Here is a 13347-nt window from a genome sequence, read left to right as displayed (position 1 = left end):
AGTGCAGCTGGAAAAGTACTGGCATAATGTGATCTCGTTGGCCAGTCCCTGTTAAAAATCTTTAGCTGCAGTTATGTTTTAGATTCTATTACCATCTGGGCTAGATGCTTTATTGTTGGTGTTGGTTGATTTTATTAATTTTGGCTGTCTTAACATAGTTATATGATTATATTGGATGGGATTTTATTGTGTTAGTCACCTTGGGAGGCTTTTTTCCTTAAACGCGGCCTAGAAATATTTTAAAGAAAATAATAAAATATGCAAATAGATTAAAGTTGCCTATATTTTGATGCATATAATTGTATAAATAATTTTATTTTTTTTCAGCTGGTCATGGAGAAAGGCAAAGAGGTCATACAGTATGTGTCCCATGGGGAATCCTTGCTCAGCTCAATACCCACCCCTGCCCCCTTCAAATTCAAACATTGGAGATTTTAGCAGGCATTGCTAATTTGCTTTCAAGCCTTTCTTCGCAATCTCGGGGGCTAACTTGTGTTTCTTTAAATTTAAATGAAAGCTAAGTTTCTTAGTATATTGCAGCCAGGGCTCAGTTCTGTATTTGTCTAGCATGACTGAAGAAATATGAGTGAAGTTGCCCTTCTCCCTGGCTACTAGAAAATCCATCCAGATCCCCTATATTTTTATGGTTTTTGCAAAACCAGTTAACCAGTTTCTAGGTCTTCTGTCCCCCTACCCCCATTCACTGTAACTCCTGAGGGCTGTACCAACTTGTTTCTAATGAAATTTCCCATTCTCAGAATTGCATAATGGATCTCTGGTTCTGCTAGCATCCTCTGTGCTCTGCTGCAATTTCTGTGGTCCTGTGGATGCTTAAGACTCACTGTTTATCATGACCCAAACCTGGCAAACTGTTTTTCTGGTTTAACCACCATCTCGCTAGTGACCCTAAGCATAAAAACCACATTTTCAGAGCATTTCAAGATTTGGAACGTTCAAACCAAAGTGCTGTGTGTATGTGACGCAGCACACGGAGATCCGTTTCCTTTATTGCGGAACCCAGAGCCAGCTGTGTCATGCAAGCATGAGATTTGGAAGGAAGCAAACCGAAGCCTGTGCATGGAAGTTTCTGCCATGCGCTGAACTTCTTGTTTCCTTTCAGCAGCGCACAAGCCTGTCCCTGCGGCCGATGTGGTTGCACAAGAGCTTAAGCAAGCTTTACTCTGAATGTACAGGTGCTGCCCGCTGGGCACTTTTAGGAACCCATTTTTCGGGGAAATGTCACTCATTGCCAACACTTTCCCCACTTTTTTGACAAGGCGGATGTGGCAGGAAGAAAACCCAGAAAGCACTGCAGCCCACCTCCTGTCCAAACTGTCCTTCTGCGCCGGGGGTGTACAACCTTTTCGGCTCCAAGGGCTGGATGCGATGTAGTTATACACACTCGTGCATATACACGTGTGTGTGCACGTTTCATTTCATTTATTATATTTCTATACTGCTCCATAGCCGAAGTTCTCTGGGCGGTTCACAAAAATTAAAAAAAATTAAAATACTGCACATCATATAAAGTATAAAACCATTCACATAACAACAAAGAACGAGTAGCACACACAACAGCAACATATATCTAAAGCAATTTAAAGCTATCAGCCAGAGACAATCAAAGAGACTCCTTATATGCTGCCAAATGCCAGAAAGAGGCCAGTTTTAACCTGGCCCCGAAAAGATGACAACGTTGGCACCAGGCAGGCCTCATCTGGGAGATTATTCCATAAATGGGGGGCAACACACGTAAATCCCAACAGTCCTGATGCATATCACTCTTCCTTTACTGCTAGCAGTGGAGGGAAAGAGTAATTTGTGTGAAGACCTCTGGGGGAGGGAGCGGAGAAATCGGTGTGTGTGCTGAATTTGGCAGCTGTGGGGGGATCAGGGCACCCTTGGGGGAGCATAGTGAAGGTCACAGAGGACCATGGGTTGTGCACCCCTGTTCTGCACATTCTGCAATTTCACACGTGCTCACTTGCAACTTAGCTTCCATGCCTCCATGTTGTCCAAACCAAGATTCCTGGCTTGTCATTCCCCAACAGGCCAGGAATCATAAGCTGAAAGAAACCCTGGCTCGCAACTCTGGCTTGTTAAGGGAGCGGTGAGTCAGGAATCCTCACTTGCTCCCTTGAAAGGAATCTGGCTTGTTAAGGGAGCGGGGAGCGGGGAATCCTCTGGCTTGTTAAGGGAGCGGCAAGCCCGGAATCCTCACATGCTCACTTGCAACTTAGCTTCCATGTCTCCACGTTGTCCAAACCAAGATTCCTGGCTTGTCACTCCCCAACAGGCCAGGAATCATAAGTTGAAACAAACCCTGGCTCGCAACTCTGGCTTGTTAAGGGAGTGTCAAGCCAGGAATCCTGCTTCAGGCAACGTGCTAAACTAACCCTTCCTGGTTTGTTTAGCAGGCATTGTAGCAGGGAGAAGCAAAGCTAGAGCAAACAGGTTGTGTGTGTCTCATTCACGCCAAGCCAGAATCCCAGAGAAGGGGGGCAGGGTTGGTTCTCACAGGAAAAATACATGGAGAGTAGAGAACACCTTAAAGACTAACAGTTTTATTGTAACGTAAGCTTCCGTGGACATAAGCCCTCTAGGAGTGGCATGGAATGCGTTTGTGCCGTTAACGTCTAAAATAGTGAAGTGTTGACCTCATTTTCCTCTTTCCCCCTGTCTTGTGTCCAGGTTTTTCCCACCTGCCGAACAGTCTGTACCCATCATACATTCCCTTGAGCCACCTGGAACCCCATAACAGCGGGAGTCCCTTGCTTGCTCAGCTGGGCCAGCACAGTCTCTTTGAATCTCCGAAAGGTTAGTCGGCCTCTCTCTTCCTTGCACTCTCAGCCTCCTTGCAAGCTGCCGAACATTTCCCACCACCTCCATGTGTGCTTTGCCTGCGGAAGAAGAGAGTCATTAGGGGAGCTGTTCGACCTTTTGGAATGGGGCGGGGGGAAACTATGCAAAAGCTTGGAAACCACCAAACTATCGGCCCAGTGGGGGGGCAGGGGAAAGGGCAGGGTTAGGGAAGAGGGCAGAGCCTTCTGGGGAAAGCCAGAGGCGCAGAGCTGGCTTGCGGGTCTGAGGTTCAGACAGCAGCCCTGAGTTCAGATATTATATCTAGGAATACTGTGTCCAGTTCTGGTCACCACACCTAAAAAAAAGGATATTGTAGAGCTGGAAAAAGTGCAGAAAAGGGCAACTACAAAGATCAACAGGCTGGAGCATCTCCCCTATGAGAGAAGGTTGCAACAGCTGGGATGGTTTAGCTTGGGGAAAAAAGGAGGGTGAGGGGAGACATGATAGAGGTCTACAATATTATGCCTGGTGTGGAGACTTTGGATAGGGAGACATTTTTCTCCCACTCACAAAATACTAGAACCCAGGGGTCATCCTATGAAGCTGATTGGTAGGAGATTCAGGACAGATCAAAGGAAGGACTTCTTCACAAAGCGCAGAGTTAAACGATGGAACTCGCTACCACAAGACACAGTGATGGCCACCAATTTGGATGGCTTTAAAAGGGGGTTAGACAAATTCATGGAGGAGAAGGCTATCAATGGCTACTAGTCCTGATGGCTCTGTGCTACCTCCAGTAGCAGAGGCAGCGAGCCTATGTGCACCAGTTGCTGGAGAACATGGGCAGGAGGGTGCTGTTGCACTCATGCCCTGCTTGTGGGTCCCTGGTGGACAGCTGGCTGGCCACTGTGTGAACAGAGTGCTGGACTAGATGGACCCTGGGTCTGATCCAGCAGGGCTCTTCTTACGTTCTATTCTGGGAAAGACTCTGCTCCCTTCCATCTAGATCAGCCTTCCTCAACCTGGTGCCCTCTGGATGTTTTGGACTACGACTCCCAGCCTTCCTGACCATTGGCCATGCTGGCGGGGCTGATGGGCATTGGGAGTCCAAAACACCTAGAGGGCTCCAGGTTGGGGAAGGCTGAACGGGCTGCAATCTGACAGCTTTATGTGTTCCTGTGAAGGCTGGTGTCCTGTATAACAGGGGCTGGCAGACTTCACGCTTGCAGAATCTCTTTTTACTAGCATCCCCAGACCCACCAAATAGAGCTTGGTGCAAAAGATATAGAATTGAAGCATTCTGAGCCCAGGAATTTCTTTGGAGTACTGGAACTGAATGGAGCTCACAGTCCTTCCACACACAAAAATCACTCCTGGTTACCCCAAGCTTTGTCCATTTCAGCAGTATCATTTAGGGTGGGGGAGAGCAATTTTGTTGCTGCTGTTGTTAAACTATTGAGAGTCAGAAATCCTTGCAGATCTGCGGGAAATCACCCAGAGACCTACCAGTAAATCCCAAACTGCCTTCTTGCCTGCCTAACAGGTCTTCTTGTCTTGCCTAACAAGACTTCCCCCAGTTTTAGGATTATTACAAGTGCAACAAAATGTTGCAGGGTGAAGTACTTCTGTTTCAGGTTCCAGCCATTGCATTTCAATCAGCTCCCCCTGGTTTCCTGCCCCCCCATAACAGACAACATTCCAGCTCCTGAGTAGTCCTCATAGGGCTGTTTTTGGAGTCCCCACCGTGGTTCTAAAACATCTTTGTACTTCTGCAAACCTTGGGGTTCCCCTAAATGTTCAGGGTGGGTAATGATCGGGGCGGGGTGGGGGATAAATAAGCAGCAGCACTCATAGCCTGGACATCAGAAATAGACGGAATGTTGATTAGTGGCTCTAGTCCAGAGAGAGAAAGAGATCCATCCATGTGCATTGCTGAAGTGGATGTGTTTCCTCCTCTGCGCTGAGATGTTCATCCCAGCCCTGTTGAGGTGTCTGGATACATCTTTTTATGTGAATAGGGATGTTTGGGCAGAATGATAATATGGAATGCACATCCCTGATCAATGTCTAGTCCCATATAGGGGAATCAAACTTTTTTTCTACTTGTTTTGCAGATGGGTTTTACCTGGCTGGCCATGCAGGACAGTCTGCCTTGCACCCTCAAGGCCCCCCCTCAAGGGTGGTGGCCAACCATGCCTCTGGAGCCCTGCTCCGCGAGAAGGAACTTGGGCAGCTGCACAGGAGCTCAAAAGATGGCGCAAAAGACCCAGCTGGCAAGGAGCGGGCGTGCCGGAGCGATCTCTCCTTGCCTGTGGCCAAGAAGGAGGGCAAGTTGCGAGAGGAGCCCCGTCCCCACAGTGTGGTGGATCTCACCCAGGACACTAAGCCCGACAGCGACAGGAAAGTGAGCGGCCCCGAGAAGGCCATCAAGGTTGGGGAGCGGTTGTCCCCATTCCTCGCCGAACACATGCCAAATCGGGGGATCCTTAGCGGAGAACCAAAGTCCAAGAACCCGCTGCAGACCTCTTCGCTCAGCAACTGCAACGGCGGAGGGGACCTCTTGGGGAAAGCACTGGGCTCCGAGCAGGATCGCTGTGCCAAGGAGCCCAACAGGCACGATGAGAACATGAGGCCTTCCACTCACGCGCACCCCGACAGGCTGAAACGGGGAGACTCTGTGATGGGCTCGGTGGCCACTTTGCACATGGCCTGCAGCTGCCCCTCCCCGGCCCAACCCGGGAAGCTCCCCCCTTCCTCCGCGTTCCCTCCCCAACCTGTCCATTCCAACATGTACACCATCTTCCCGTTGACCAAGGAGCCCGGCAGGGAGCACAAAGTTATCGCTCCCACCTTTGTGCCTTCCGTCGAGGCTTACGACGAGAGGACTGGCCCTATCCAGATCGCCTCCCAGGCCCGGGACAACGGCAAAGCGAAAGAGAAGGACACCCCTGTCGCTGCCAGAGTGGGCGTCTTGCAGGCTTTGCCAGAGAGGTGCCTGGGCGATGCCCCTCGCAACCTCTTGTCCCAAGATTTCCCTGTCCACGGAGATGCCAAAAGGATGGAAGTCCTACGGGAGAAGGGCTCCGTGATCAGGGCCAACTCCATGGCACTGAAGAAACAGGGGGCTTCAGATACCTTCTTGAGCCGGCCGAGGCTGAGCTCCCCGGAAAGCAGGGAATTCCTTGCCTCGAAAGACTTGCTCAAACCAGGCCTGGAGGCCGAACACCGCTCCTGTGAGCGGGACCGGTTTCAAAGATCTGGTTGCAAAGAGGCAGCAAAGATGTACTGCACTTTGGACTCCTCCTCCTCCTCTTCCTCCACCTCCTCCTCCTCCCGGCAACATCTCGATCACGGCCAGCAACTGAAGCTTCCCGAACAGAAATGGAAGCCTTTTGAAATGGGCAACTTTGCCACCACCCAGATGGCCGTCCTGGCCGCCCAGCACAACCATGCCAACCGGGTGGAGGAAGAAGCCAAGAAGGCGTACCTCGACTCCAGCACCCTGCAGCGGTCCTCGGCGGCGGGCCCCCGCAGTGCCACCGACAGCCTCCACCCTACCTCTCACGGCGAAGGCTCCGCCATGCAGAGCCTCATCAAGTACAGTGGCAGCTTTGCCAAGGAGACGTCGGCCCGCCAGGGCAGCGGCAAGAAGAGCCCGTTCGGAGGCCTCGGCAACATGAAGCTCGACCCTGGCCAGCAGGGCGCGTCCAAGATCCAGCAGCTGCTGCCCCACCCAGCTGGCAAGCAGCTGAAGAAGGAGCCTGAGCGGCCCGAGAGCGCCAAGTCCTTCGGGCGTGAGAGCATCGTGTCTCAGGGAGAGGGGGAAGTGAGGCATCTTCCCGTGGGCATTGCTGTGGCCGTGGCCCGGCAGAAGGACAACAGCAGCGGCAACAAGATGGCGCCCAGCCTGGTGGACCGCGATCGCTCCATCTCTCTGAGCAACGTCAAAGGTAGGACATGGGCACAGAGCAGCGTGCTGGGCAGGGCCGGACCTGCCATGAGGCAGAGTGAGGCAGTCGCCTCAGGCAGCAAATTCTGCGTGTCATAACAGGGCAGCAAGTTGTTATTTATTTATTTATCCCGTTGTTATATTTCTGCTGCCATAGAGGGGGAGAAGTGCTGATGGCCTTTTCTGCCACATGCACCAAAATAATTCAGCCAACTTTGGGTACTACGCACCTTGACTTGGTTGAGTGGGGAGCACCATTTGCTGCTCTGCCTCAGGCAGCAAAATGTCTTGGGCTGGCCCTGGTGCTGGGAGGGCGGCAGAGAGGGCAGCTCTTGTTAGCTGGCAATCTCCAGATCGATCACAAACCTCTGCTTGATTCCCCGCTAGCCTGCTGTGTTGCTGTGCTCATCAGGAGATACCCTCCTGATGGTACCCAGCATTTCGGAGATCCAGTCCGCCATGGTGCCCTGCTCTAGATCGAGTCTTGGCTGTTTGCAAGCAAGGGAGCGAGGCAATAGAGGAGTCAAGTTGGCAAGCAAATGGTCACGCACACGGGTTTCAGCCCAAGGAGATTTAAGCTAAGGGGGGAGTGGTCAGAATGCAGGCAGAGGTCAGAACACCGGCGGTCAGGCAACAAGGCGGCAGCAGGAGTAGTCCAGATCACAAGCAAGAGGTCCAACAGAGTAAGTCAGTCAGGTATGTTCCGCAGTCCAGAAGCAGGGGTGTCGAGCAGTCCAAAAGGTCAGGCAACAGAGCATCAGTTTCAGGGCACGATTCAGGAGGCGAGGCACACAGCAGAGGCCGGATGGACCAAGTTGCTCCAACCCTGGCTGGGTTTCCAGTGAAGGCTTTTAAGCCCAAAGCCAGCCAGACCCCACCCAGAGCTCAGCTGCAGCAATCAGAGCTCCCGTCCCAGAGCCTACTTCCGAGGAGCCCCTTTCTCCTGGGGAGACCTGTTCTGGAGGCGAGCGCTCCTTCGCACAGGAGCCCTGCTGGCCTGTCGCTTGAGGCGACGACGCTCCCGGGGATCAGGGGTGGCTCAGCCTCTGCCTCAGAGGCAGGGTCCCTTTCTCCTGACAGGGATGGCCCTGCAGCCACTCCCCCTGAGGGTTCAGGCTCTGGGGGGGAATCCTTGATCTGGGGTGCCCTGGGCTTCTGGGGCCTCTAGCTCCTCCTCTGAGGAGGACGCCTCCGGTCGAGGCAGGACACTGAGCTTGGAACAGGGCCTTTAGTATCATAGTGCCCGCTCTCTGGAACTCCCTGCCGCTACAAATTAGGCAGACGCCAATCCTTCTGGGTTTTCGGCACCTGCTGAAAATAGACCTTTTCCAACAGGCTTTCTCAGGAAGATAATCTTATCCTCTACATAACTTTTTTTTTCACTTTGTCGTCAACATAAGCAATTCATACATATTGTTAAATAAATAAATAAGGGGGTGTTCATAGAGTTGAACCAAGGAAAGGGAGGCGAGGGGATCGTTGAACAAAGCGTGTTTCGGGCGCTGTACAGAGACTGCTTTTAAAGCAGGGCTGGGGAACCTTTTTCAGCCCGAGCTGCTCAGAGAAGCTCTCGGGGGCCACACTCCAGGGGTGGGCGTGGCCAAAAGCAAAAGGGGGTAGGGCCAAACACCAAAACAATCCAGCATCTTTTCGCTTAACGCTCTTACTGGCTGTGCCTTAGCCTTAGGAGAGACATTTCAACCTTTTAGAATGGGGGGGGGGAAACTACACAAAAGCCGTGAAGCCACCAAATGGTTGGTGGCTGAGGGGTGTGAGACCTCAGCACCCCTGGTATAGAGACTGCTTGTAAATCAATTCCCGGTATCTACGCATAGTGCTGGCTCCAGGTTTTCGAAGGCCCTTGGACAAGACACCCTCCATGGGCCCCCCCTCAGTAAATCTCCCCTCCCACCAGTGTCACCAGCCGCTTTTGGTCCTCATCCTGTTCCTCACCTTTGCGTGAGGCTTGCTGGACAGGAGAGAGCCAGGGAGAAAGCAGGCCGTGGCATCTGCTGCTCCTCCTTCTCTCCACCACTGTTGTCTGGGCCGGGGCAAGAGGCTGGTGAAGAAGCAGGTTGCACCAGTGAAGAGGAGGAGCAACTCCAGGGGGCTCTTGTCAGTGGTCCCCTGCTAGGGTGTGGGCCCTTGGCAGGGACCCAGCCGTGCCTACCCTTGGCGCTGGCCCTGTCTCCACAGCTAGCAAGTGATGAGAAAACCCTTTCTCTGCCAGAAATCCTGGAGAGCCGCTGCCTGTCAGAGCAGGCACTGCTGAACTAGTTGGACCAATAGTCTGACCTGGAATTAGGCTTCACATCCCCAAACCAAGGATCGAGTGAGACTCACCGCGCAACCACAGACCTTCCTTTTATTGAAGTTTGTGGTGCTGTGCTGTTAGACTCGTGCAATCCATGCGGTCAGTCACGCAAGCAGCTCGCCACACGATGATCGCTGATGCATAGAGCAGTCTGCACATGGCAGACATCACGTGGAAACAGCGCCAAAGTGTTGATGTCAGAGGCCTCCAGTTACAAACCGATTTGACTGGTCACGGGTGCAGCGAGGCAGCCAGGAGCTCGAGATGTTGGTCTGGCCAGAATGTCATTCTCCAGGCTGGTTGCTAGAACAGGGGAATATAAAGCACGGGGATGGGAGGAGGAGAAGAAGCAAGTCTTGGTTTTTTCGTTGTTATTCCCATTCTTTCTGTATGATGCAGTTTTGTAATACAAAACTCAGTGGGCTCTTTGCACATGCCTAGGGCCACTTTTCTTTCATTGTTTGAAAGTTGCTGTTGCTGCTTCAGGTGTTATACATACTGAAGGTCATTATTTGCTTAGGTCCATCTCTTATGCCGTAATTCATTCATTAAGAACATAAGAAGAGCCCTGCTGGATCAGACCAAGGGTCCACCTGGTCCAGCATTCTGGTCACACAGTGGCAACCAACTGCCCATGGTAAACCCACAAGCAGGACATGAGTGCAACAGCACCCTCCCGCCCATGTTCCCCAGCAACAGGTGTACATGGGCTCACTGCTTCTGATACTGGAGGTAGCATGTAGTCATCAGGACTAGAAGCCATTTATATTTTTAGTTCATCCAATAGCAAAACGTTGTCTGGGTAGATAAGGAGTGCAGTTTTGAGTTCCTGTCAAAAGGAACTGGTTTTCTGTGCATGTTTAGAGGTGCTTTGCCTTTAGGTGTTTCTTTTTTTAAACAACATTCCACAGAAGGAGTCACTCTGCACATGTTCAAGGGCACTAAACCTAAGATGGCAGAATGTGTGAAAGCAGCATTTGGCAACTTTAGAGAGCTTAAGCTCAGTACTGCAGTCAGAGTGCTTTTATTTTATTTATTTATTCAAAATATTTGTAGGTCATATTTTAGGTCAAAACTTTCCCAGAGCGGCTTCTGATGTATAATTTTCCAAAAATTTAGAACTGTAAAACACCATAGATATAAGATAAACAAGATCCAGCAGTACCCCCCCCCCCCAAGCATATGGCCTGGTAAAAGCAATAAAATCAAATAAATAATTACAGCTTAATCCACATCAGATATACAGGGCCCGATTCCTTCCTTCCTTATTTATTTATTTGATTTATTAGCCGCCCATCTGGCCGGCTACCTGGCCACTCTAGGGGGCGTACAATACAAATAACAACACGAAATACAACAAATTTGCATAATCAACTGAACAAAACAACATTACTCTAAAAAACCCTAACCCACCCCAAATGCCCACCTGAACAGCCAGGTTTTCAAAGCCTGGGGGAAGCTCATCAAAGAGGGGGCATGGTGGAGGTCACTAGGGAGGTAATTCCACAGAGTGGGGGCCACCACAGAAAAGGCCCTCTCCCTAGTCCTCACCAGCCTAGCTGTCCTGGCTGATGGGACAGAGAGAAGGCCTTCCGAGGCCGATGTCGTTGAGCGGCCTGTCTGGTGCTGTTGGAGGCACTCCTTAAGATAGCCTGGGCTGGAACCATATAGGGTTTTAAAGGTCAATGCCAACACCTTAAATTGGGCCTGGAAAACGACTGGTCACCAGTGCAACTCCTTCAGCACTGGAGTGATGTGGTCTCGCTGATGGCTGCCTTTACTCTTATTTAAAAGAAGGCAATAGTAAAGAAATTAGGGCCCGCTTAAAGGCCACAATGAAGGGGCTTGATGTAGCTTCAGTGGAGTCGAGCTCCACAAATGAGGGCCCACTGACCCAAAGACCTTCTTTCTTGTGCCCATCAGTAACTTGATCCTCAACAGTTTAGGGCACCCTTCCCTAACCTGGCTCCCTCCAGACCACAACTCCCATCATCCCCAGCCAGCATAGCCAACTGCATGTATTCTATTCTTGCAAAGCAAAGGTGGCAGTGGCTATCTAGAGGGTGTTTTGCATGCTTCTGCATGACAGGGGGTAGTTGATGTCAGCCAGCCTGGGCAGTACTGTGGCAGAGAGATGATTACAGAATGCGCATTTCTAAAAAGAGATACACAGGTTTCAGCTTTTTGGTGTGCAGAGTGACAGTTACCCGGACACAGAATTTTTGAGTTTGCACAGCCCATGAGACAGCCCCCCCCCCCCCCTTTTGGCAAAATGTGTATTTAAGTCCAATAAGCAGCAAAGCACAAACCTTCCACTGCCTTTCTCCTCACTGCAAAGGGGCGGGGAGAGGCTGTGTTTATTTTTATCCTATGCATATGTTCCTTCTCTCCTAAACAGAAGAATATTTCCTGCCCAACCTCGCACATTCACGGTTAGTCACACCCCCTCTCCCTTCTTTGACTTTAAAGCCTTCTAATTTCTCCCAGCCCAAATGTCCGACCTCTTTGTTTGAATGCTGCTGCATTTAATTTTTATGGGATGTGCAGTAATTGCGGGTGGCTCCTTCCCAACTGAATGCAGACTTCAAATATTTCTTTCTGTCAGAATTAGAAACTGGGGTTTATGGTTGGAAAACCTTTCCTGAACAATCCATCGTGCAATGAATTGGACTGGCCATGGGGTGTCACTGTGGTATTACAAATATAAGTACAGGAGGAGGAGATCTTTTTTTAAAAAGGGCATTGAAAATCAGGAAAGCTCACCGCCTCCTCCCAGGGTAGGTTGTCCCACTGTTTCTCCTAATGTTTAGCCAAAGCCTGCTTTCCTGCAGTTCCCACCCATTGGTTCAAGTCATGTCAACAATTCTTCAAGGGCAGGCTGATATACAGCCAGACTTTTTTTAACCTGAGGTCCTCTCTAATCCAAGTTGGTGGAGGGAATAGTTATTGTTATTGTATATACAGACAGGAACATTTCTTCTTACCCTCTGTCTGGCCTCAGACTGTATCAGTATCCAGGGTTTTTAGTTTCAGTAGATCCAGGGTGCTCCCAGATGAGGCTTTTATTATGCAATCGCACTGCCTCATTTGCAGAATTTTACAGGGGGTGAGGGTGGTTACAGGAACGTAGGGAGCTGCCTTATACTGAGTCAAACGATTGTCTCAGTGTTGTTGACACTGACTGGCAGCAATGGCTCTCCACGATTTCAGGCCGGATTCTTTCCCAGCCCTACCTGGAGAAGCTGGGGATCGAACCTGGGACCTTGTGCATGCAAAGCAGGAGCTCTACCCTCCCTAAAGAGGAACATAGGAAGCAGCCTTATACTGAGTCAGACCATGGGTCCATCTAGCCCAGTATTGTCGACACTGACTGGCAGCGGCTCTCCAGGGTTTCAGGCAGGAGTTTTTCCTGCCCTACCTGGAGATGCTGGGGGATGCTAGGAGCTGTAGTCCAACACATTTGGAGGGCACTAGGTTGAGGAAAGCTGCTCTACATATTTACTCATAAGTAAAACCCATTGTGTTCCATGGAACGTACTCCCCAGGTAACTATGTCTAGGGTTGCAGCAGCCTTAAGAGTGAATCTTCCCTTGGTCACCTTTTAAAACAAACAAACAAAATACCTCTGGTTGGTGATGAGATCCATGTTCCAGCATTATTTAAGTCTTTTCTGACCTGCTTTCCATTATAAAATAATCCCAAAGTGGGGTGCTGATCTTTAACATGCATAATTGCGAGGGGTCAAGAGGCGTGTCTGTGTGCAGTATGCACTTTATAATTAAAATCCCTACGTTGGACACTTGTCTGGTTTTAAAAAAAGGGAAGAATTGGCCAATCTGTTGATCAAATATGGATCTAGGGGTGATGGCAGTGGTGGAGCCAGGAGACTAAACTGGGTCTGGGACATGGGTGGAGCCCAGCGGCTTTTGGCAGGCCAAGGGATGGAGTTGAGCAATTTTTGGAAGGTTCGGGCATGGAGGCCTTTGGGTCAGGAGGTGAGGCTGAGGGTTTTTGTCTTGTTTTGGCTTGGTGTTGTCCCCAATTGGGCAGCCTTCAGATGTTTCAGACTATATACCCCATCATCCTTGACCATTCACCATGCTGGACTGATGGGAGTTGTAGTCAAAAACAGCTGGAGGGTCATGGTTTGGGGGAAGGCTGACGTCCACAGCTAAAAGGGAGGGGAGATGGTTAAAGGGGAGAAAATGGGACCTGGCTCTTCTTGTTCTGCTTGCAATTGGCCCAAAACCTTGTTTTGTTTTTCTGGTTGGTTGGCAACCTG

The 13347-nt window shown here is 50.5% G+C and overlaps 1 protein-coding gene across 2 annotated transcripts in view; it reads left to right on the top strand.

Moving 5' to 3' along the window:
- The window catches only part of TNRC18 (trinucleotide repeat containing 18), a 135113-nt gene that overhangs the window by 44137 nt on the left and 77629 nt on the right, over positions 1–13347 (top strand). For both annotated transcript variants that reach the window (XM_084818305.1, XM_084818304.1), the window contains exons 3-4: positions 2692–2817; positions 4917–6752. In XM_084818305.1, the coding sequence (XP_084674431.1) occupies positions 2692–2817; positions 4917–6752 (1962 nt within the window). The remainder of the gene's footprint in view (positions 1–2691; positions 2818–4916; positions 6753–13347) is intronic.

The sequence above is a fragment of the Heloderma suspectum genome, chromosome 12 (assembly GCF_057233095.1).
Source record: "Heloderma suspectum isolate Gila_16-S chromosome 12, 16-S_ref, whole genome shotgun sequence".
In the NCBI taxonomy this organism is placed as follows: Eukaryota; Metazoa; Chordata; class Lepidosauria; order Squamata; family Helodermatidae; genus Heloderma; species Heloderma suspectum.
The sequence above is the reverse complement of the archived record's forward strand: the minus strand, read 5'-3'. Positions and strand labels throughout refer to the sequence as shown.